This window comes from Ornithodoros turicata, chromosome 2 (assembly GCF_037126465.1).
Source record: "Ornithodoros turicata isolate Travis chromosome 2, ASM3712646v1, whole genome shotgun sequence".
Taxonomy (NCBI): domain Eukaryota; kingdom Metazoa; phylum Arthropoda; class Arachnida; order Ixodida; family Argasidae; genus Ornithodoros; species Ornithodoros turicata.
This window is the reverse complement of record NC_088202.1, coordinates 136,595,659-136,617,005: the sequence shown is the minus strand read 5'-3', so window position 1 is coordinate 136,617,005 and position 21,347 is coordinate 136,595,659. Positions and strand designations below refer to the sequence as shown.

At 45.6% G+C, this 21,347-nt stretch overlaps 1 protein-coding gene and 1 long non-coding RNA gene across 6 annotated transcripts in view; one reads left to right on the top strand and one right to left on the bottom strand.

The window, feature by feature from the left end:
• LOC135386192 (uncharacterized) overlaps positions 1-21,347 on the top strand; it is a 449,529-nt gene that overhangs the window by 243,259 nt on the left and 184,923 nt on the right. For all 4 annotated transcript variants that reach the window (XR_010420629.1, XR_010420631.1, XR_010420630.1 and 1 more), the window contains exon 4: positions 12,437-12,494. This is a non-coding gene — a long non-coding RNA (uncharacterized LOC135386192). The remainder of the gene's footprint in view (positions 1-12,436; positions 12,495-21,347) is intronic.
• The window catches only part of LOC135386186 (sodium-dependent phosphate transport protein 2B-like), a 35,439-nt gene that overhangs the window by 13,494 nt on the left and 598 nt on the right, over positions 1-21,347 (bottom strand). The window contains exon 1 of one of the 2 annotated variants that reach the window (XM_064615964.1): positions 1,126-1,153. The exons of the other annotated variant lie outside the window; for it this stretch is intronic. Within the exon in view, the coding sequence (XP_064472034.1) occupies positions 1,126-1,133 (8 nt within the window). The 5' untranslated portion in view covers positions 1,134-1,153. Of the gene's footprint in view, positions 1-1,125; positions 1,154-21,347 lie in introns of those variants that run through there. 2 annotated transcript variants of the gene reach the window in all.

Here is a 21,347-nt window from a genome sequence, read left to right as displayed (position 1 = left end):
CAGGACTTTGAGGGCAAAAAAGATCGCCTGTGCGCGCTTTGTTCACCAAGCGGCCTCCGTTGAAGGCGAATTGTCTTGGTATAGTGAACAACCATGGCAACGCTCACGATAATAACGAAATGGAAGTTCAGCGATTCAGCAAGTTCTGGCGAGACTTTCCGTTCATATTCGTACAAGCATGAGGACACAGTAAACAGAATATATTATGGTCGAAGTGTTTTATATGCGCGCTAGGCAGTACGAAAATTGCCAAACTGTAATGATGGTTAAACCCTCCACGCCGCGAGCGAAATACGAAAGACAGAACACAATCTGGCATAAGAATACAGACCCGTGACCGAGACTGGCGCACACATATTACATCGACCTCGTTAGTGTTCAGCTAGGTACACTTCAAACAGCAACAACAGATAAATCAATAATGATGAATTGGGAAATTCGCCACATGAGGTGCGGCCCGCTACCCCAGTAATGAACAGGATGAGATGTGTCCTGATGATGAGATGATGAACGGCGCTGAATAAGGGTGATAGTCAGTGTGTGATAGTCAAAAGTTACTACACACACAATAGATAAATAATAATAAAAATAATACAAATTAAAATACAAGGAAACATAACAGCTCTGGGAATTGGCGAAGTCTAACGTATTTGATTTGCTGACCTCTCCATGTCCCGCCTGATTACTCATGCATGCTCCCAAACCCGAAGCGCTACAGGCTACCCCTTCCGAAGAGGGACGCTGATGTCCCGAATATCCCAGATGATAAAGCACATGTACAGCACAAAGCGCATTGCCGAGAGAAATGATAATGTTTTTCAAAGTATTTTCAGAGAAGTATTTCAAGAGAAGTCTTTTAAAAGTAGCGTGAAAAATATACGTTGAGCTTATTGAAACAATACTCAAGTTAGATTAGTAAATGCTGAACTTTGAAAGTATTAACAAGATACCGAGTTACTCGCAAAAATATTTAAGATACGTAACTTAAATATTCTACTCGTACAAATATGGATGACGTTAACCGTCAAACATGACGACGTGTCTAAGGGGAATAAAATCGGCAATTGTGATACGCATTCTAAAGAATTTCATTCTAGAAATAACTGAACTCATGCAGATACTCACATGCGCATGTAATAGAAAAAGTGTGGAATGACGGTTAGCGTCTTCTGCTATATGATCATCTGCTGGCGCAGAACGTGCTGGCTGGTGTCCAGCGTTTAGATTACTTCACGTTCGTATTCTACATCAAAGTTCAACAGGTATAACGTTTACAGGGTGACAGAGCGGTAACGAACTACACGTGGGCTGTGCACAGTGCAAGGTATATGTAAAATGGTAGCGTAAGTCCCATAAGTCACTGCTTCTTCAAATTTACTATGGTGAGCTAGCTCACCATAAATCTACTCCATCTATTGACAGTCAGCGCCATACATCCGTTGTGCGGACCACTATAAGTGTGACGTCACAGCAACGGAATACAAGACACATAAAACTTCATGTAAGAGTACACTGGTAGCAAGTTTAATGACAAATCACATCTAGTAACATATGACAACTCGTGGGAACATTAACTGAGAGGTTTGTGTGTGTGGTAGCCTGCCGTTTACAGGATCCGCGATCAGCATACACAATGCTATGCACGGTGCAAGACATTGTGTGGCGCACTTATGATCTGATAAGGGAGTGGCCCAAGATTGGATTACGAGAAAGCTTAAAAAGAGGCTAGTCAATTCCACTAGCACACGTCACTGCAATACAGCGTCTACGATCTGTGGGAGTGCATTATATGCCAGTGTGGTATGGCATGCTGGCATCACAGACAGTAACTCTCAATATACATGCTGTGTATGACCTGTAACATCCACACGCAAATCGCAAGTGAACGTAGGACACAACAAGGCAGCACTGGAAAGGGCACGGAGGGTTACTTCATCTGGCGCATTTTCATAATGCTGTGTGGATTGCTTCACCTTTTTAAAAAGAATTGGGTAATTCAAGGTAGCAATCCTCAGAGGATGAGAGAGGGCAAAAAGCAGCATGGTGTGCATGGCTTCTTGCACATGGCCGATGTACATGGCAGTCAACCTGAGACAGTCAAAATAACAGAATGCGAAGCACAAAATGCACATTAATAAGCATCATGCCACACTATATTACTTAGTGAAACAGTACGTATACTACGAACACTGCTTCTAGGCTCTCCAAAAGCATTTACCTAGTTTTCATGGACACAGAGAACTCTTTATGCAATAAGGAGATAATAAGTCGACTTATCCCCTTTTTATTATTTTTGCTGCAATGACATCTACATACCAGTATGTATCTGAAAACGCAAGCTTAGGACATAGATGGGTAGAAATCCAGCGAACCGGTAGAGATGTAGGAAGGGAGTTGCCTCAGGACCGAAGCCGCCGATATTTCGAACAGAGACTGTTCTTCTTCTGGCCCAGAAGAAGAACAGTCTCTGTTCGAAATATCGGCGGCTTCGGTCCTGAGGCAACTCCCTTCCTACAAGCTTAGGACAGTATTTCAATTTATTGGTCCGCTACAGGAGATTAAGAAACGGGAAGAGCATGTACTCGTATGTCAATGGGACGGACAATGAGATCAGGCCCCTCTTCTCGGTTTGGGAGTTCTACTTATCCCCTTATTTCATACAGAGGTTCAATTATGAAAGAGGTTAAACAAGTATTTACAAAAAGCACTCCAACAATTACGACTTCAGCCTTGCTACTTGCAGTGCTGTCCTCAGATGCACTGTACAGTCCTTCAACTCTGCATTTTTCGTCCTGGCATACCAGAACAAACGCACTCGAAGAAAGATATTGAACACGCCAGCACTGGAACTCAATTCCTGGTGCTAACAGCACTATTCCTGCGAATGATTTTCTCCATACCAAGCAAGCCTGCTCCTGCCATAGCCTTAACGAGGCTGTAATATGAAAATAAAAAAAAAAATAAAAGGAAATACAACGCTGTCTTGGCCGTACATAAGCATACTCAGATGACGTTCAACATAGCGACGAGCTGTGTACATATAATGACAGGGTGCACTATGTACCAATATCAAAACTTGGCGTGGCATACGAAATGCGCCTATAGAAGACTGACCATGGAACCTAGACGCATGGAACCAAACTAATATTATTGAACGGTCAAGAACCAGAGAATTCTATACTTGGCAGCAAGCAAGGTAAAAGTAAGTCGTTACTCTACCAAAGTAGCTTATGAACTTCGTTTCATTTTCATTTTCAGGAAGGTCTTGTTCCATTACCTGTAACTTCGTTTATACCTTAGTAACATTTTTTTGCACAATAACTTAGCTGGTAACAAGTTCCTTTTGCCGAGTAATATCCCTGTCACACGGGCATTTTCGATCCTGCTCGACCGAACCTGCTTGAACTCAATGCAGATCGGATGGTGCTACACGGCCGCTTCCAAGCAGGATCGAACTTTGATCCTGCTTGACTCAAGACAGTTCCCATAACAGGATTGAGAATTTCAAGATGGCTCGACGGCTGCCATTTGCATCCTCGACCCCGGTGAACTGTCATAACTTAAAACGGACATGCGTGCGAAGCTACAAATGATGCTTACATCGGTATACGATAAATTACCACTAATATCGCTGTTATGTAGGAAACGCGAAATTAATGAGTTCCGTTTATTCATTTGCACAGGTCAACCATTCAATGCGCATTGAAAGTGGCAGTGTAGCAGCGTCAAAACTTGAGCGTGCTCGGGAAGTTCGATGCAGATCGGATTCGAGAAGGATCGAAATGCCCGTGTGACAGGGGTATTTCGTCAACTCTGATTGAAAAACCATTCTTCGTATATTTGAGAATTACACCGCTTACAAGTTCTGAGTACGTATTTGTTTCATTCAGGACATATAGAGGTCCTAGGTTGCACGGGGCACGGGGGAAAACCCGTTTCCGGGACCGCCCTCGGTTGTTTTTCTCAACAGTATTTGTTGTGCTAGCGCGGTCGCACGAAATCAGTGGTGCGATAAAGCTCTCGAGAGATATGTGAGCTTCTCGACCATCTATACAGGGTTGTCTCGAGCGTAACCTTTGGAGCTCTCCGCTGGGGAATACCAGTCATCCAGGCAAAACGTCAGACTCTCAAATGCAAGCCGGTGTGTTACAGAAGCCTGCTTCTGTAAATGGTGGCAGTGCAAGTGTTTCTGTGTACGTCGAAAGTATGTTGTATTCGTGCCTGGTGTGCTCCACTCTTCTGGTGGCAACCATTCCCCGCATCATTACCAGCAATGGGGTAGAGCACCGCCCCTGGCGATGAAACTTTCCACTCATCATCTCGAAATAAAGTTGTTGTTGTTGTTGTTGTTTCAGTATGGTGGTTACATTTTATTGTTGTATGTAGAAGGTATTTCTGGGATCTGTTGTATAGAGAACAATTCTGTTTCACAACTGCTGATTGCTTTCTATGCGTGTTTCCTAGTTTAGGTGTGGTTAGGTGTGCTTCTATTTCCGGTAGATGGGTAGAAATCCAGCGAACCGGTAGAGATGTAGGAAGGGAGTTGCCTCAGGACAGGACAGACCTTCTGTCCTGAGGCAACTCCCTTCTATTTCCGGTGTGCGTCTAAATGTACAATCCACAGGACGCAGATGGAGGTGTTGGTCTCTCACGTGTACGGTAACGATACATTCATAAAATGTTGGTTTATTTCAAATTTTCACGGCATCCGTTAATTTGGATGATGAGTCTAAAAGATCCCTTACTTTTAAGATGTTCGTGCGCGAATCGGTCGTAAAAATGCTTACAGCCCGTGATGTCAAGTGCAGTCATTGACTTAGGAGCGCATTTCTACAGCTGCTTATACACACATAGTTTTATGTAGTTCATGAATCTGTAAAAATAATAATAATAATAAAAGCACCAGTTTGACGTAAAGTGAAACACAGACCTCGCTGATGTACCATCACCTGAGACAGGGCATTATAAATTTCAGTACACTGTGCAGCTTCCTCGGGAGGAACTTCTACAATCATCTGGTAATGAGACTATGCGTCGATGCTTGAATCAATCAATGCTTCACCTCAATGAAGCTCTTGCCCAGTCAACGACAAAATGTATAAATAAAAGGGAACCAAGGGAAGGGCGTTTCATCCCGTGCTTCGGTGTGTCCAACACAGTGACGTCATTCTCTTTCCCGCCAGGGGCGAACAGGAGCAGTGGAAACACTGGGCAGGTGGACGCCGCCTGACCCAGTTTTCCTGTGCCATGGAGGAGGAGGAGGAGGAGTGTCGTTGGGAGGAACCCGAGAGGTCTGCCTGCCTGATTAGGCGGCATGTTTCTCGGGAAGGGAAAGATGGTGGACAGGAGGAAAGGGTGAAGTGGAAGACCGAGCGGAATCCGCTCGTGGGGAGGATAGCTGCGTCCATGGGCCGACTTCAGGGGAACTGTGCCGGCATACGCCTATTACACATCTGAGGGAAACCCAGGAAAAACCCCAGACGGCACAGCCGGCCCGCGGATTCGAACCGCGGACCTCCCAGTCTCCAAGCGCACGCGTTACCGCTGCGCCACCGGAGCTGGTCCCTCCTGTGCCATTCAGGAAGAAATGTACGCATTTCACAGGTATGCAGATAAACTCAAAGGTTATTTTTTGTCTGTCGGTTCCAGGACTTCCTCTTGCATTACGAGGGCGATTGTACGAACAAGCAAACGTAAGGGGCTTATCTTTCTTGGAATGCGAAGACAAATATTGACGAGCACCTATCGAAGCTTGGCGCTTTAGAGAGGTGCTCTTGAGATTAGCAGGGTGTGTTGTGATTGCATCAAATTCACTTTCCAACCTTTTTAGGGAGTAAAAAAGTAGGACTGTGCGAATAGTAAGCTTGAAAGCTAAGTGAATACGAAGGAAATGGTTAATCAGAACTAGAGGGTGTTCAAAATTAAGCTTTCACGAGCGCTACGCAAACACAGCGATGACAGGAAACCGGATGATAACTTTACGCTACTTGTGTAAGAAACAGGTGCTGCTAATTATGTAGTACCTGTTTCTTACTCAAGGAACAGAAAAAGTAGCACCAGTTTTCTTTTCGTCGCCTATTTACAAAGTGCCAGTGAAAGATTAATTTTGAACACCCTGTCTATTCAAGGTATACAGGGTGCTTCACTTAAGAGTGGCCCCTAATTATTTTAAAACATGTACTTGAGATAAAAATTAGAAACCTTCTGCGTCATACTTGTGAAGAATTTTGCCGCACAAACAGGTGGTTTTCATCAGTGTACCTCATCAATTTGACTAATTAGCTTAATTGAACTGAAATTCTCAAGGAAAGGTAACGTTTTTTTCGCGCTAATTGAAAAGCCCATGGCCGCAACACCCCATGTCAGTCACAATTACAGGATCTTTCACGAACTTTCCACAAACATTCGACACCCGAAAACTTGCCATCTCTGCAAGCCCATTTGCTGATTTAATCAGTGGCAGCGCTCAGCAAGGCCCGAAGACACTCCCACTGCGCATGAAAACATAAAAAAAGGGGGAGGGGGAGGGCGGGGACCGGCCCAATCGCGCATTTTGTCTTCACAAGGTTACCTGTTCGCAGCCATCAGTTACCGATAATCACCGACATCGGATGTGCTGTGTTGTCCTTTCCTCCTCCCCATACTTTAGGCCAGGGAAAGGTAATGGTAATGGCAACGGAAACAGGAACGGTATGTTACCGAAATTGGAGAGGGTAACGATAACAGAAACGGAAACGCGTACCACGCCGTCTTCCATCACGGGAAACAGAAACGGAAACAAAAATTATCATCCAGTATTGAATTCGGGTAACGGCTGTTCTTGTTGTGCGATGACATTTCAGCTTCGGCATGCCTAGCGGTCGCGCATCAAATCTTGTAAACAGAAATTGTGTTAAATAAAAGAACCAGAACTATAGTGTCTTTTCATTTTATTTTTGTATTTTGATGACTCCATTCCCTGTAATGTTCTAAATATTACACGAGAGCATCGAAAGAAAGCGAAATGTTGGAACTCGAAGGTGCATCCCTCGCTTACTTCGTCCCAGTACTCAATGACATCAACATATCACTGTACTCCACCATAGCACCAGGATGACTGCCTGCAATTTTTAATTGTTCATTTTTCACTTTTTTATTATTTCACCGCGGCATGGCATGTATTATTTATTACTGAAAGCGCCCGCTTATCAATGCGACATTGGATGAATGTCACGCCCATCTTGAGTTGCTGGACTCCGAGTGACTCAAGAACCGAAGAGATGTTCGTACATTTTTTTAAAGCCTTGCGAGATGTGCGCATCGCGACGACATAAAGTTACTTGTGTAGTGTGTACGCGTGACACCGAAGCAGGACTTAAGCAAAACAGGGTGCCGAGACAGAGCCAGACTGGCTGTCCTTCTACAGCTCTGTAACAGCCTTTGTATTTCCGGAAACAGCAACGGAAACGTAACGGAAACGAAATTGAAAAGCTGGTATCATAAACGGATAACGGAAACGAAAATATAGCAGTAACGAAAATGGAAACAGTAACGAAAATACGTCCGTTATCCTTCCCTGCTTTAAAGGTACTGTAAAGCAGTAGACAAGCATGATATGCCGGTGATGTGACCAGAGACTTTGTTGCTTCTAAATACCATATGCGGAACCATACGACCGACAACGCGCTATAAATATTTTTAATTTGCCATGAAAGATGCGGCGTAGTGGAGCGGTGCGACGCCTGGTGTCAAACAACCCCCTGTACAGCGGGCAACACTGAAAATTGGTATTACACACTATGACATCGGAGCTTCGTTATTTTAGTAACCATATTATTAGTTTTCGTGTTTACCTATGCATTCTGAAACCCCTGTGAACAGTTTGACCTGTTAACCCCTGTTTTTGCGAAGTAACCCAGTGCTGGCCGCTGTTCGATGGGGGCTCTCCCTACTTCTCTGCTGCGCCTGCGCGCTCCTTTTGTTCGCGGCCTCTTTCGAACGAACAAACTCTCTCTGTGAACCTCTGTGAACAAACAAGTCCCGACGCTGTCCGGCTTCTTGAACGTCTGACACATTTTTTCAATGGCTCAGCATTTCATTTCAGTTCGCTTATCCGTTTATCCTCAGATGTGGATCGTTGTGTGGATTGCAGGGGCGGATTTATGGTGGATTGTGGTGGATTGTTATGTCGGGCCCAGTGTTATACGCATGCAATGTGGTTGCCGCCGTATGTGTCAGAAGTACGGATTCATTTCGAATACCTAGTACAGTGTTGCCCGTAATCTTTAATTGTAATTTTCTAATTAACTGCACCGTCGATTGGAATGAAACTTGCACAGTGTTTGTCCTGGTGGCTTGGACTATCGAATAGCCACACTAAATGACATTTGATCGGTGCTGCTTTACAGTACCTTTAAGCGGGGCAACTTGAATGAGGGACGGTTTTTCGGGCAGGTTTTACGTATTTTCGGGTGTCCAATTTTTATGGAAAGATCGTGAAAGATCCTGTAATTGTGAGTGAAATCAGGCGTTGTGGCCATAGGCTTTCTAATTAGCGCAAACAAGTTACCTTTCCTTGTGATTTTTTAAGTCCAATTAAGCTAATTAGACAGATTAATGAGGTACACTGATGTAAACCACCTGTTTGGGCTGCAAAACCTTCGCAAGTATGACGCAGAATGTTTCTAATTTTTATCTCAGGTACATTTAAAAAAAAATAATTAGGGGTCACTCTTAAGTGAAACACCCAGTATCTAATAGGTAGCGTAACTCCCATAGGCCCCTGCATCTTCAGAAGGGACCCATGATAGAGACCGTCAGCGCCATCTATCCGTTACGCGGACTACAACGATTGTAAATAAATGACGTCAGAGGTGACGTCAGCAATATGAATAATATACAGCGAAAAATTAGCCATGGGGGGTTTACACTCGTGCACTTCGTTTACTTCGTATTCCCTTGCCCTGACCGAACCACACTAATTATCCAGGTCAGCAATACCACACGAGAACAGAGAAAAATAAATCATATCAGGTTTAATGAATTCGAAATACATGCATATATCACGTAGACGGGTAGAACCCTGGCGAACCCATAAGGAAATATGAAAGGAATTGCCTCAGGATGACAGCCGCCGATATTTCGAACACAGGCTGTTTTCTTTTTTTTTATCCGGGTGAACCTTTTCCTTTTCTCTTCTTTTTTTTTTTTTGAAGAGTAGCAAGTCAAATATTAGCTGACCTCTCAACACTTAACAACAACAACAACAACTGTTCTTCTTCTGGGCGCCGCCCTCATCATTGACATGGTATTTAAAGGGTTAGGTATGACGTGTTAAAGGCTCATGCCGATTGTGGGTCAACAGTCCGAGGGGAAGAAAGGGGTCCGTTCAGGCTTTTACGGCCGAAGTGAAATGGCAAGCTGCTGTGAACTTTAGTCGGGTGCCTCGCTGTTGAGCCCACGCTGCCATCCGCTTGCTTGTGAATCCGGGAACATTGTCGACGGTAGCATACCTTGAACTTGAGGGAATGAGAGGACGCGCAAAGAGATAGACAGGACGAGGTCACACTAGACGAACACCTCCGTAGATGCGAATATCTCCATCTCTAGAAGGCTGAACACTATTTGTGTCTTCGGCTCCAGGACGAGTGGACACCATTCTGGTGCACTGGTCAACAGCAGGCAAAAATGACTCAGTCTTTTTGACCCCTTTGGACTTCTTTCTCAACTCCGCGAAGTCAAGGTGGACGACCTCGAAAAGTTCATCAGAATGCTCTGGTAGCGTCATCAGACCGGTGGCATTTTGTCTTAAGCTTTTCACAGGTTTTCCAGGAGTGTGTGTACTTTCTTCCTGAAGTTCTTCCTGTTCTTTCTTCATCTTTGGCCAAGCGGAACGTTGACACAGCTCCGATATGTCTGGGTTACGCCATCATGGCCACCGGACTCGGGGCTGTCACGGTACATCCGAACAATATTCATGGTCGACGGCACAGCATAACGGCCATTAGAGAGCTTGATAAGTTCGGCTCTTCCCACAGGAGCGTATATCATCGAAGGAAGCCGCGATGAGTTCATCCAAGGCTAGTCGTGATAGAACACCCGCATCAGTTAGGGCCTTTCCTGGTGTGTACTGTATATCCATGTCTAGATGTTGCAGTTGTAAAGTCCAGCTCGCAAACCTGCCTCTCGGTCAGACTTGTACGTAACGGGTAACGGGTAATTGCGTTACTAGTAATCAATTACTTTTTTGAGTAATTTGTAACGTAATCGATTACTTTTTGGGCCCAGTAATTTTTGAGTACTTCAATTACAATTTTCAGTAATCAATTACCAAGTAATCGATTACTTGGAAACTAAAGAATCCACATTGTTCGGGACGACGCACACACACATATATGGGATGATTCACCGCCGCGAGAAGACAAAACCAACTGCCCTCTGCAAGTTCGGTGCAAGGCAGCTGTCTTATCTCTAGGACTTTTCCCGCAACAGTTACTTTCCCGAGGACCCCGAGGTCAATTGCCACAGTGTTCCGCACGTGTAGTGTATTTCTGAGTCCACTGTCCTCTCCCCATTCATGTGTACTATCTATCCGTAACCCGGCCTGTATGCAGTATGTTGGACTGTAGGTTGTACCGTGAACCTGATGAGTCATTTGTGGGAGTTCCAGTTGGGACTCTATTCACAGAACTCTCAAAACTCTCAACCTCTCGACACATTTTTCGCAGAACTCTCGACCCCGATAACCTGATCCCACTCTTGTGACCATGAGCCCCTGTCAGTGTTGTGCGGAATACTGTCGATATCACAGCGATGTCGACGCTCAGTTTCCTTTTTTTTTTGTGGATATCATTTTTTCTATCTTTTTTTTATATCGTTTTCTCAGATATCGAAAGTAATCGGCAAAGTAACGCGTTACTTTTCAAGGCGTTACTTCATTACTTTTTCCGGCAAGTAATTTGTAACGGTAAAAAATTACTTTTTCGTACAAGGTAACGGTAACGGTAATCAATTACTTTTTTTTAGTAACGTGTACAAGTCTGCTCTCGGTTCTGTAGTAGCCAGGATATTTAAAACTGGTTTGTGATCAGTACACAGCGTGCACGGGCGATCATCGAGTTATGTCCGGAAATACCTCTTTCATTTCTTTTTAGTTTTGGGGAATTATAGGAGAGCTCAGCCCAGTCAAGCTGGCTTGCTACTCCTGAAGGAGGGGAGTGGGAAGGGGGTAAAAGGCGTAGAGTGAGCTAAAAGATTATATGAGGAGGAGGGATAGTGTTTGTTCGCATTTTTGATTGGGTTAGAGGTCGCTTAGATTGCAGTCGCGCATGAACTCGAAGAACAGCCTCGAAGCAGTATTTGTGGTTGCTTGTGATGGCCAAGCTCAGAATACTTTTCTGAGTGAAAGGGAACTCGGATGGAGCTTACATAATCCTTTGTCAAGCTGTGTCCTCTGGGAGGTGTTTTCGATGCAGTGGAGGAATACATGTGCTTCGTCTTCCGTCACGTTTCAAGTATCGCATGTGGGAGAAGTTGCCTTTTCCAAGTCTATGCTGGAGTCAGCGTTCTGGTTATCTTTTGGGGGACCCAGTATCTTTGGCTGTAGGTCACCTATTCGTCCATTAGAGATCCAGGCATGATTTAGCCATTTGGTCTAACATTATGTTTTGTACAGTGTCAGAGGCAGTGATTTCCCCAGAAATTCACTGCTGGGAGGGTACCGAGCTTTCAAGGATGGGCGGGGGGGTATGCTTGGTGAAGGTTCCACTTACGGAATTTTTCTTAGACACGGGAAGAATCGTGGCACAATGGTGACATATCTGCACAGCTTTCCCGTTTTATTTGTACATGTTATTACGTTAGAACACAGTACATTACAATACAGATTCATTATGAACGGCATTTCAGCATTAGGATGCATAATCACACGATTGACAAAGCAAAAAGACTAGCACATTGTCTCGCGAAGCTCAATGAATACCTAGCAACCAACGGTGAAAACCTTAGACGAAAAAAAAAACAGAATACCTTGCTTGCTTTAGTTGGGCGCAAATGGTTCCTGACGATCCACATTGAGTTTGCGTACCCGCACGCATTTTTGCTCGTATATGCGCGCAATATATGCACTGAACAGTCACTTTCAAATGATATTGGACGAATGCATGGTGCGATCATCTGCATGACTGTGGTCCTACAGCCCAAGTTTGAGAGTACAGGATGTAATTCGCTGCGCCGGACTCACTACCAGAACGTGTTGGTGGCCGAGCTGGGTGGGGTCACCTGAGAAATTTCAGGGGTGGGGGGGTTGCAAAAATGCAGGGAGGGTGTACCCCCCCCCCCCCCCCCCCCCACCCCCGGAGGGTGTATAGGGAAATCCCTGGTCAGAGGCATCTGCTTTGTTTGGTGGAATGGGTGTTTTTGTTTCCAGAGTGTGAGCGTTTTGCTTTTTCGTTCCCAGGTACACGACAGTGACCCGGTATTGACTGTAACAGCACGGCGCGACTTGTATAGATTAGGTAGGTGTGCATGGTCCGTATCTGTTTTACTAATTTCGCCGCACGCACAGTGTGTCGTTGAGTGATGCGACAGATTTGATTGTCGAGAAAAAGTCAGTGAGTACGGCCCTTTGTTGCGGTATTTTGTGTCGTTTCATGTATTTTAATGCTTGTAGGATTGCATAAGTTCCGCAGATGTGGAAGAGGTTTTGTGACTTAGGTTGCGCGCCAGTGTTACCTCATCGTAAGTGTCGTAAACTGCCGTACTCGACCCCTGTGATGAAGTGGACCCATCCGTGTAGACAACACGGTGGTTTAGCTTTAGTTTTTCAATGACGTCCTTTAGACAGCCAATAACTCCTTCTCCGTGTTGCAGTAGTTGATTTCCGCCTTGCTGAAGGTGTAAGAGTGATAGCCAATGACTGTGAACTGTTGGTGTGCAGGATGGGACGTATCGCGTTGATATAAGACGACACCGGCGCCGTACTCCGACGCGTCTTTAAGAAGTTCCAAAAGGAAGTCTGGAGTCAGGATTTGTCAGAATCGGATTGGACGATATTTTCTGTACAGTGTCAAGATAGGCTTCTTCGCATTCATGTGTCCAGACAAAGGGGGCGTCGTTCTGCAAGAGGGCTATATGGCATTTCGTTCGCATGGCGTAGTTTTCTACAAATGACCAGCGAGACATGCAGGCCCGTCTGAAATCTGTTCAATCGTGAACTTTCCCCACATTGAAGTCGATGTCGCCTGTGACAATCTGTTTTGTCTGCTCATATGGTTGGACCTTGTAACCTCTCTGCCGTCAAATAACGTAGGCAACGGAGAGACATGCGGTCAAATAATTTTTTTTCCTGCCAGGAGCAGTCGCAACATATTGGTGCCATTTTAATTTCTTTTGAGATGATTGAAATTTAATTTCATGAATTGAACTTCGAAATTTCCGAAGTCAAAGCTTTCTTTGCCGCAATGGGTTCCTCGTGGTCATTTCACTCAATATAGCACCCGTAACGCAACGAGAGTTGCTGAAATAAATTAGCCGAAAATCCGCGGAAATGAGTCATTGGCTCCGCCACTTTTTTTGTCGGGTCTAATTTGAGCGCGAAGGTGCGACGAGGGTTAGAGGGTTAGAATCCCGACCAAAAGAACAAACACCCGCATTGAGTGTGGCAATCAGGGTTATCTGATCAAAAACGAGGTCACCCGACGTTTTGACAGGCTTGGGAATTGGGAATTGACTTGTGTTTTGACAGGCTTTGGGCTTATTGGTAACCCCATTCCATTTCGTTAATTCCATCAATAATGGAAACGGTACCAGTAACCGTACTGGCTAGACAGCAGCCACCGAGGCGCCCAGACCATTCCATTCCAATTCCATTCCGAGCTGTGATAAATCTGAAATCATTCCGGAATCATTCCAACTCCGGAGTGGCAACTCCGCAACCCTGGCGGATAGTCAAAAGTGAAAAAAATAAATTATCACGTTTTTTCGCGCTCCTGTCAAAATCACGTTTCCTGCAGCCTGTCATACGCTGCAGTCACGTGCGACGTAGATGTCATGTAGTGCGGACACACATACGGTGAACCCTCGCTAATATGACCCCCGATAATCTGACATACGCGCTTTACGACCATACTCATGGGGAACAATTTAGTGAAACCTCGCAAATCCCCCCGTTAATATGACAATTCCGCGTTATGACCAAAATTTTCGGGAACGACCATGGTCATAATAACGAGGGTTCACTGTATTGAAAAAAACTTTTGCTATCACAAAATGCGTGACTGTTAGGGACCATAAAAAGAGCCAATAACGAGTTTTAGTATATTGTACCCTATCGCTTTTGCGTACGTAAGGGATAGCGTTGGTGCTTCTGCGCACTGCGCGGGGTTCTCTTTCTGTTATGCGCGTGCGCAGAACCATCAACGCTATTCCTTACGTACGCAAAGGCGACAGCGCACGATGTACTAAAAACTCTCTATTGTTTACTTCATCGCCTATCGTCAGCCTCTCTGATTAGCGTGTTGAATTCGCTCTCTCCGCGTGCGCGTGATTCATGAGTGCCTTATCTGTTTGTACGTCTATCTACTTCGGATGTTTTTCTCATGCTGTAATCAATATGTACCTAAAAGCCTCTCCGTGTTTACGTCACAGCTTCTAATTACGGACATCGCAGCGGTCGAATAAGTCAGACATGGACGTCATTCTCGTGTCTGTGTGTCGGAGTGCCGTTTTATCTCTTCCGCTACGAGAAATGATCACAAAAGTACTGTAATTTCACGCGTATTAGCCGCGCCTTATGCGCGATTTTTTTTTCTCACAGGTGCTGTGCGGCTTATCCACCGGTGCGGCTTATCTGATGACTATTTTTTCCTGGCATTTTTCCCATACGCCAGTTTTAACGAAAGGGCCGGGCCTACAGTGTCTCTGGAACAGACTGCCCTGCCGATGCACGAACAGTGCGTAACAGGGACGGGTCCACATTCGAGTAGATTGATCCTCCTGGTGCATTCCCCCAAGCAGCTTTAACGAAAGTGGTGACAGTGATTCACGTTTTCTGGAAGACCACTGACCCATCAATCCATAAAAAACGCCCAACAAGGGCACAGTCCGATCTTGGTAGAACTCTAGCGATGACCTCCTTTGCTGTACACTATGGACCACAGGGTTTATGGCCTTCTCTATGGTCTCGTTTGTCATTTAAATCAGTCGTCTCGTATTGCCCGCGGCTTATCTGCGAGTGCGGCTTATCTGCCAGAAAAGTTTCAAAACGTTCCTAAAAACGCGTCCTGCGGCTTATCTGCGGTGCGGCTTATACGCGTGAAATTACGGTAAGTGTAGCCAATGGTGGCTGTGTAGGTGGACCTCGAAATAAAGTGATCGAAATTCCCGTTCCCAAATAAACTATACAGTAAGTGAATGTGACGTGACGAAAAATGCACAGTCGAGCGCTGGAAACTGACAACGGCCAAATCTAACCTACACATAAATGCAAACACCGAACTTGAGTAACCTAACAATAAACTAGCCAACATGCTGCTCCGTCATGTCCGCCCTGGGGGCTTAATCGCTTCATCGTCGTTACGGTCGTTACAAGCTATCGAGTGGCGGGAAATTCAAAAAGGTGGGCACGTGACACATTGCGCGTGACGTGTACCACGGCCTCCACGTATCGCGCGAAGAGCGCCGTGCACGTGTTTTATCACGTGCCCACCTTTTTAAATTTCGCGCCCGCCTTTTTGAATTTCCCGCCACTCGTTAGCTTGTAACGACCGTAACGACGATGAAGCGATTAAGCCCCCTGCTATGTCTAACTGTCACTGAAATGTGGCTTCGTTCGCTAAAACGACTTGGACAGACATGGAAGACCCGTGCATTTGAGCGGTTAAATAGCGATGTCGTGTTTTTAAACACGGTATATCATCGTACGAAGCAATCGAGCATTCCCCTTGATTTTCCTTGTTTCTAGAACGTGAATTTTAAGATCGAGAATTTCGCAACCGGAAATATCGAGGTCCTTCCGTGGCTGTGAGTGACTTACCCAACCGTGCTATCATGAGCAGTATGGAAGTAAAAGTCACCGGGGACGTAACTGTAACGTTACGTTACAGATTTGATATTAAATGACGCATAGGATAACAAGGATCTCTGGACCCAGCGTTGTCTCCTGACAACGTTCCAATCGCGTGTATGTTATAGAAACCAGTTCGATGTGAAGAATCTGCTTAAATGAGATCTAAAAGTAGTGGATCCTGTGCCTCTCACTACGTCAGTGTGAAAAAAACTGTCTTCTTACTGTTTACGCCGTAACAGAAATGTAAAAACCAGGAAAACAGGAAGAAAACGCTCGCAGCGTCTCACTTGCAGGTGACGCTCCCGATGCACGCTCTGCACGAGAATGCATGCGAGAAGCGTAGAAACTACGTACCGCGATTGGCGAAGCTTTTTACGTCACGACACCGTCACGTTCATATATAGTTGGGTGTTTACGTCGCGAGACAACTGAGATCATGAGCGACGCCACAGCGGTCGGTCTGTGGATTGCTTTTGCCCACCTGAGGGTTCTTTAACGTGCGATGAAAGCTCATCACACGACACCCCGTATTTAACGTCCCTCGCGGAAGACGACGTGTCTAAGCAACTTGTAGCCTGCCACCAAGTTGCTGGCGTCCTCGGCCGGGTTCGAACCCGCGATCCCGAGATCAGAAGGCGAACACGCTACCGACTGAGCCACCGAGGCCGGTCCCGTCACGTTCATAATGCGCAACGAAGAAAGGAGGAGTTGAGCGAGGAAATTATTCGCGCGCCTCATCAATGTAGAATTATGCTTGCAAGAGTTTGGGTGCAAGAGAAATGGACAGTTGAAATGCCTCTGTAACATGGGGAAAAAAAAGTCCATGGCGAAAAAACATCTTCAGTGGTTTTTCACTTCACTTTCAGTGCATATTTAAAGTGAGGCAAAAGAATAAACGCCTGTTGGTGTTACACCTGTCCATGATGACTTGCAGAAGTTCGCTTTTCTAGGCGGCGTTCATAAAAAATAAAAATAAAAAAGCAGTGAGGAGCAACAAGTTCCGCATCTACAAGGGACACCACTTTTTTTACTACGGTAAAGTTGTATTCGCAGAAGTGCACGCGTAGCTTCCTGTGAGTGTGAGTCTCGACCGAATTTTGCGATTTTTTTTTTCAAACTCGAAAATATATTTCCTCACGAAAGGAAATGATAACGAAAGGAAAATCATGGATATTTCATTACGGCATTTCCAAGTGGTCACCGTTTACACAGCAGATACTATTGCGTTATCATTTGGCATCGTTCGCAATGAACACGCAGGTCCCATGCTCCTGCGTCCCTGTCATCTTGTTGACTTATAATGCGAGACAATAGGAGGCAAGTTCTACTCGCTTATCGTTCTCAGCGCTCATGACCGATTTCCTTCTCTTTTTTTATACGTCAAGCTCAACAACAAAAACGACCCACAGGTACGCAAGTACCTCACACGTGAAAACTCCGTGGTTCATTGTTTCTACTTGACATTATTGTTGAATTCCAATGGCAGAGTCGGAGCAAGTGGCACACTCCGCAGTGGAGCGGCTTGATCTGGCCTAGAGCAAGTGATCCGAATCTGCGACTGGAACACTTGCGCCCAACTTGGAGTTTAGCCGTGGCCAATCTTCCTTGGTGGATGGCGGCCAGAGACGGAGGAAGAAGAAGAAGAAGATTGCACTCATGTTCCACTACAACGCCATGTTTTGCAACATCAAGGTCCTCCTAATCTCCTAACGTTGCCCTGGTGATGTCTGGCTTATTGCTTTCTTCAAGAAACAAAATTGCTAACGTACGATGCGAAATACTAGTCACGGCGAAGACGCGTTGCTAGGTGGCCATGTTGGCGAAGCAGAGACAGGAAATAGGAAGCACGAGCGACAAGTGACACGTCACGTGAGAGTTCCGGTTGAATCTGCCTATTTTGGCGGAGCAGTCTGGGTTGCTCCCTGGAGCGACCTTGGCTCGAATGCCGCTCCGAAGCTCCCATCGGAAGACTCCAGAACTGTTCCCCATCTGCCAATCGAACAGACTTGCTCTCGGCGGAGCAACAAAACTTGCTCTGGAAACGCTCCGAATCCGCCATTGGAATTCAACATAAAAAAGACACACACACACACACCCACAGTCTCCTCAGGTGCGTCTACGATATTCATCGTGCCATAATTGTTCCCTCTCGAGTGACTTCAGGCATAATCATATGTTCTGCTAATTTGGTTTGGTTTCTTGCGCTTCCGGTGCTGTTCTAAGCAGTGAATTTTATGTTGCAGTTATAATAACGCTTGTTTTTATTCAACTTTCGGATTCCAGAATCTACGAATCCTAGCCAGGGATTCGAGGTTCGCGAGCCTGAATCCCAGTGCTCAAAACGGCGAATCGAATCTTTCGAATCCACCGACCACGTTTGTTTCGTTTCCTTTTCAAATTTGCGCCTCCTCCGGAGTCCACCGAAAGCCTCGTTGACAGACGGCTGTTTTCTTGTTTCTTTGTTTACATGGCTCTGGACTAATAGAGTTCAGGCAGGAACTTGTCACATTACAAGTTTAAAAGTAATACGGTTTTGCTTTTTGATTCTTGCTTTAGCTTTGTGGAAATAATTCAGACTCGAGAATTTATGTCTTTCTTGTAGTTGATGAACAATATGCTAAATAAATTACGTAAATGTTAAATAAATAAAATAAATATGGGTATATTTTCTCCCGAAACAGAACTATTGCTTTTTTTTTCTTTTTTCATCAAACAAATGTGTCATATTCTGCTTCAAAACACTTTTCAGTAGAAGTTTTTTTTTCTTGGCTTTTTAAACTCTCTTTAAAGAAAGGATTCGAAAGATTCCAGGATTCGCAGAACCATCCTTGCATTCGGATTCGGATTCGAAAAATTCTGTATTCGTCCCATCTTTAATTCGTATAATTCAATTTCGTTTTCCAGAATTTTTCGCCAAATCGTGAGAAAAGTGGCGTTCTTACACGTGTCGAACATATGTAAGATGCGTTCTGTCTTGTCGATTGGATCCTGCTTTGCCATCCGGAACCGTACTCAATAACTTCGAATGGTCGCTTTTTGCACGTCTGACCGGCATGGCGTTGTAAGTTACTCTCGCGTGTGTGACAGAGCTACAAGAATGCTACCAGACGTGACGGCAGTGGCGTAGCCAGCCACGGGGGGGGGGGGGGGGAAGGGGTTAGGGGGCTCGAGCCCCCCTACCCCCACCTGCCATGGACCCAGCCACACAAATCGTGCAAATCCGTGGAGAATATAATATATAGGGAGGGGGGGGGGGGGACCAGTGTGATGATAGCGAAAGTTCTTACAGTTCATGGTGTCTATCTAAGCTGCACTCTTGAATGGTTTTCAAAGTATGAGCTATTCAAAATCCTTCAAATCTCCTGACACCACCTCATTGGACATCACGGTGTAATCGTATTGTGAACTTCCAAATCAGTTATTTTCGTTCTGTTTTCTGTTCAGCGCATTTTGGCGGTGTGCACAAGTATTGTGTGTTGTCGCATCCAGGATCAGCGGGGAGGGGGGGGGGCGAGATTTTGTATCGAGCCCCCCCTCCCAATACCTCGGAGGTCTGGCTACGCCACTGCGTGACGGCTGCTAGAGAACTGTTTGAAGGGACGGTCTCGTATCCCCCGCCCTACTTATAATGTGTAGCATTCGATTGCCTTTTGTTGAAAATGAAATACCGCAAATTTACACGACAGAGCACGTTACGGTTATAAAATAACCGAATTAAATTGAGAAATATTGCAGAGCATGCAGCGATCTGTGTTGGCAACAGTGGTGGTGGTGGTGGTAGTGACGTTTATTAAGAAAAAGAAATGTGGTCTGCCTGCTCAGAATAATGGCGGCAAGTTACATTTCCAAGGGAGGGGACTAAGGGAGGAAAAGAATAAGCGAAATAGTTCAGAAAGAAAGGAAAGAGGAATAAGAGGGGTTGGGGGGTGAATGAAATTACAAAACTGACGAAAGTCCGGTGTCTTCTAGGAAGCAGAGGAGTGCGTCCCGAATTTTCCTTAGGGTATATCTTGACCCTTGAGTAAGAACTGCTACGTCGCCCCGCGGGAAAGTCCGTGATTGGATACAGAAATCGTCTGCTCTTGCGCGCGCTTGTGCACCCGCGTGAGCAGACGACATTTACAAGCGACTGGGGACCTCGGCAACTCTCGTACATTTTCTTTCAGTCCTCTTGCGAAAAACGCACATTCTAAGAAGTGGCCCACACGCTGGTTGAAAACAACTATGTTAACCCTCACAGACAAGTTAAGAGTCGCAGGATAACCACACCCATAATAACAAATCTGAAGTCGCAGGTCATCGGCGCGCGCGGTCGCATTACAGCTCTCACGAAGAATATTGCGCGCGCTTCCATTATACACTCCCTGTTGCATACTGATCATGTTACGAAATGATGATGATGAATGATTTGGGGTTTAACGGCGCAAGGGCAGCTTAGGCCATCATGTGCCAAGACAGACAAGTTTCAAAATTAAATGTCACTGACGACGTACATGGAGAAGGAGTGCGTGTTTATTTAGAAACCGCGTTAAATACTCGCAGAAAGAAAACACGTGACTTCCACGTATCCGATTATGCGCCACATTCTCGGAGACCCCACACCCCATGTATTCTCCGCTCGCGGAGGTTATACGTCTGACCGTCCCCATTTCGGCAGCAAAGGGTATGACTCAACCCAAGGTCCTTCTGCAGGGTGCACTGCCCATGACAACGGCGACCTACCCGCAGGCCGACGTCATGCGTGTCCTTGCATGAGAGTGAAGGGTAGGATTGGTCATCTGCTACTACGGCACATTTCGACAAATTCCTCGAAAACAACTTGGTTATTCTGAATGAAACTTTGACTGTTGTACGTGTAGAGTTCTCGCGAAGATAGTTTTGGCTCAGTTTACGAGTCGCCCCGGCTGTACGAGACATTCCCTTTAATAAACCTCTACCCGACAAACGTCATCATGACGTTGGTAGACAGACCGAAGCCAAAACAGATCGGAAGGGGAAAGCTGGGTTCCACGAATGAGCTATAGACCTCTACCTGTTTGTAAACAAATGGCGTCATAATGTTCGACAGCGCCACGAGTTTGGTAGATTTGAACTACGTTCGAAGCTAGTGGCGAACAAGGTCGCGTCCGAAAGCCACGGTCTTGAGGGGATTACGATGGTATCTGAAAAGGACGCGACCTTCGGTCTTACTTTTCTATCGATAGGAGGCAGCGAACAATTGCCCATTCGTGGAACCCAGCTCTCCCCTTCCGATCTGTTTTGGTTTCGGTGTGCCTACCAACGTCATGATGATGTTTCTCGG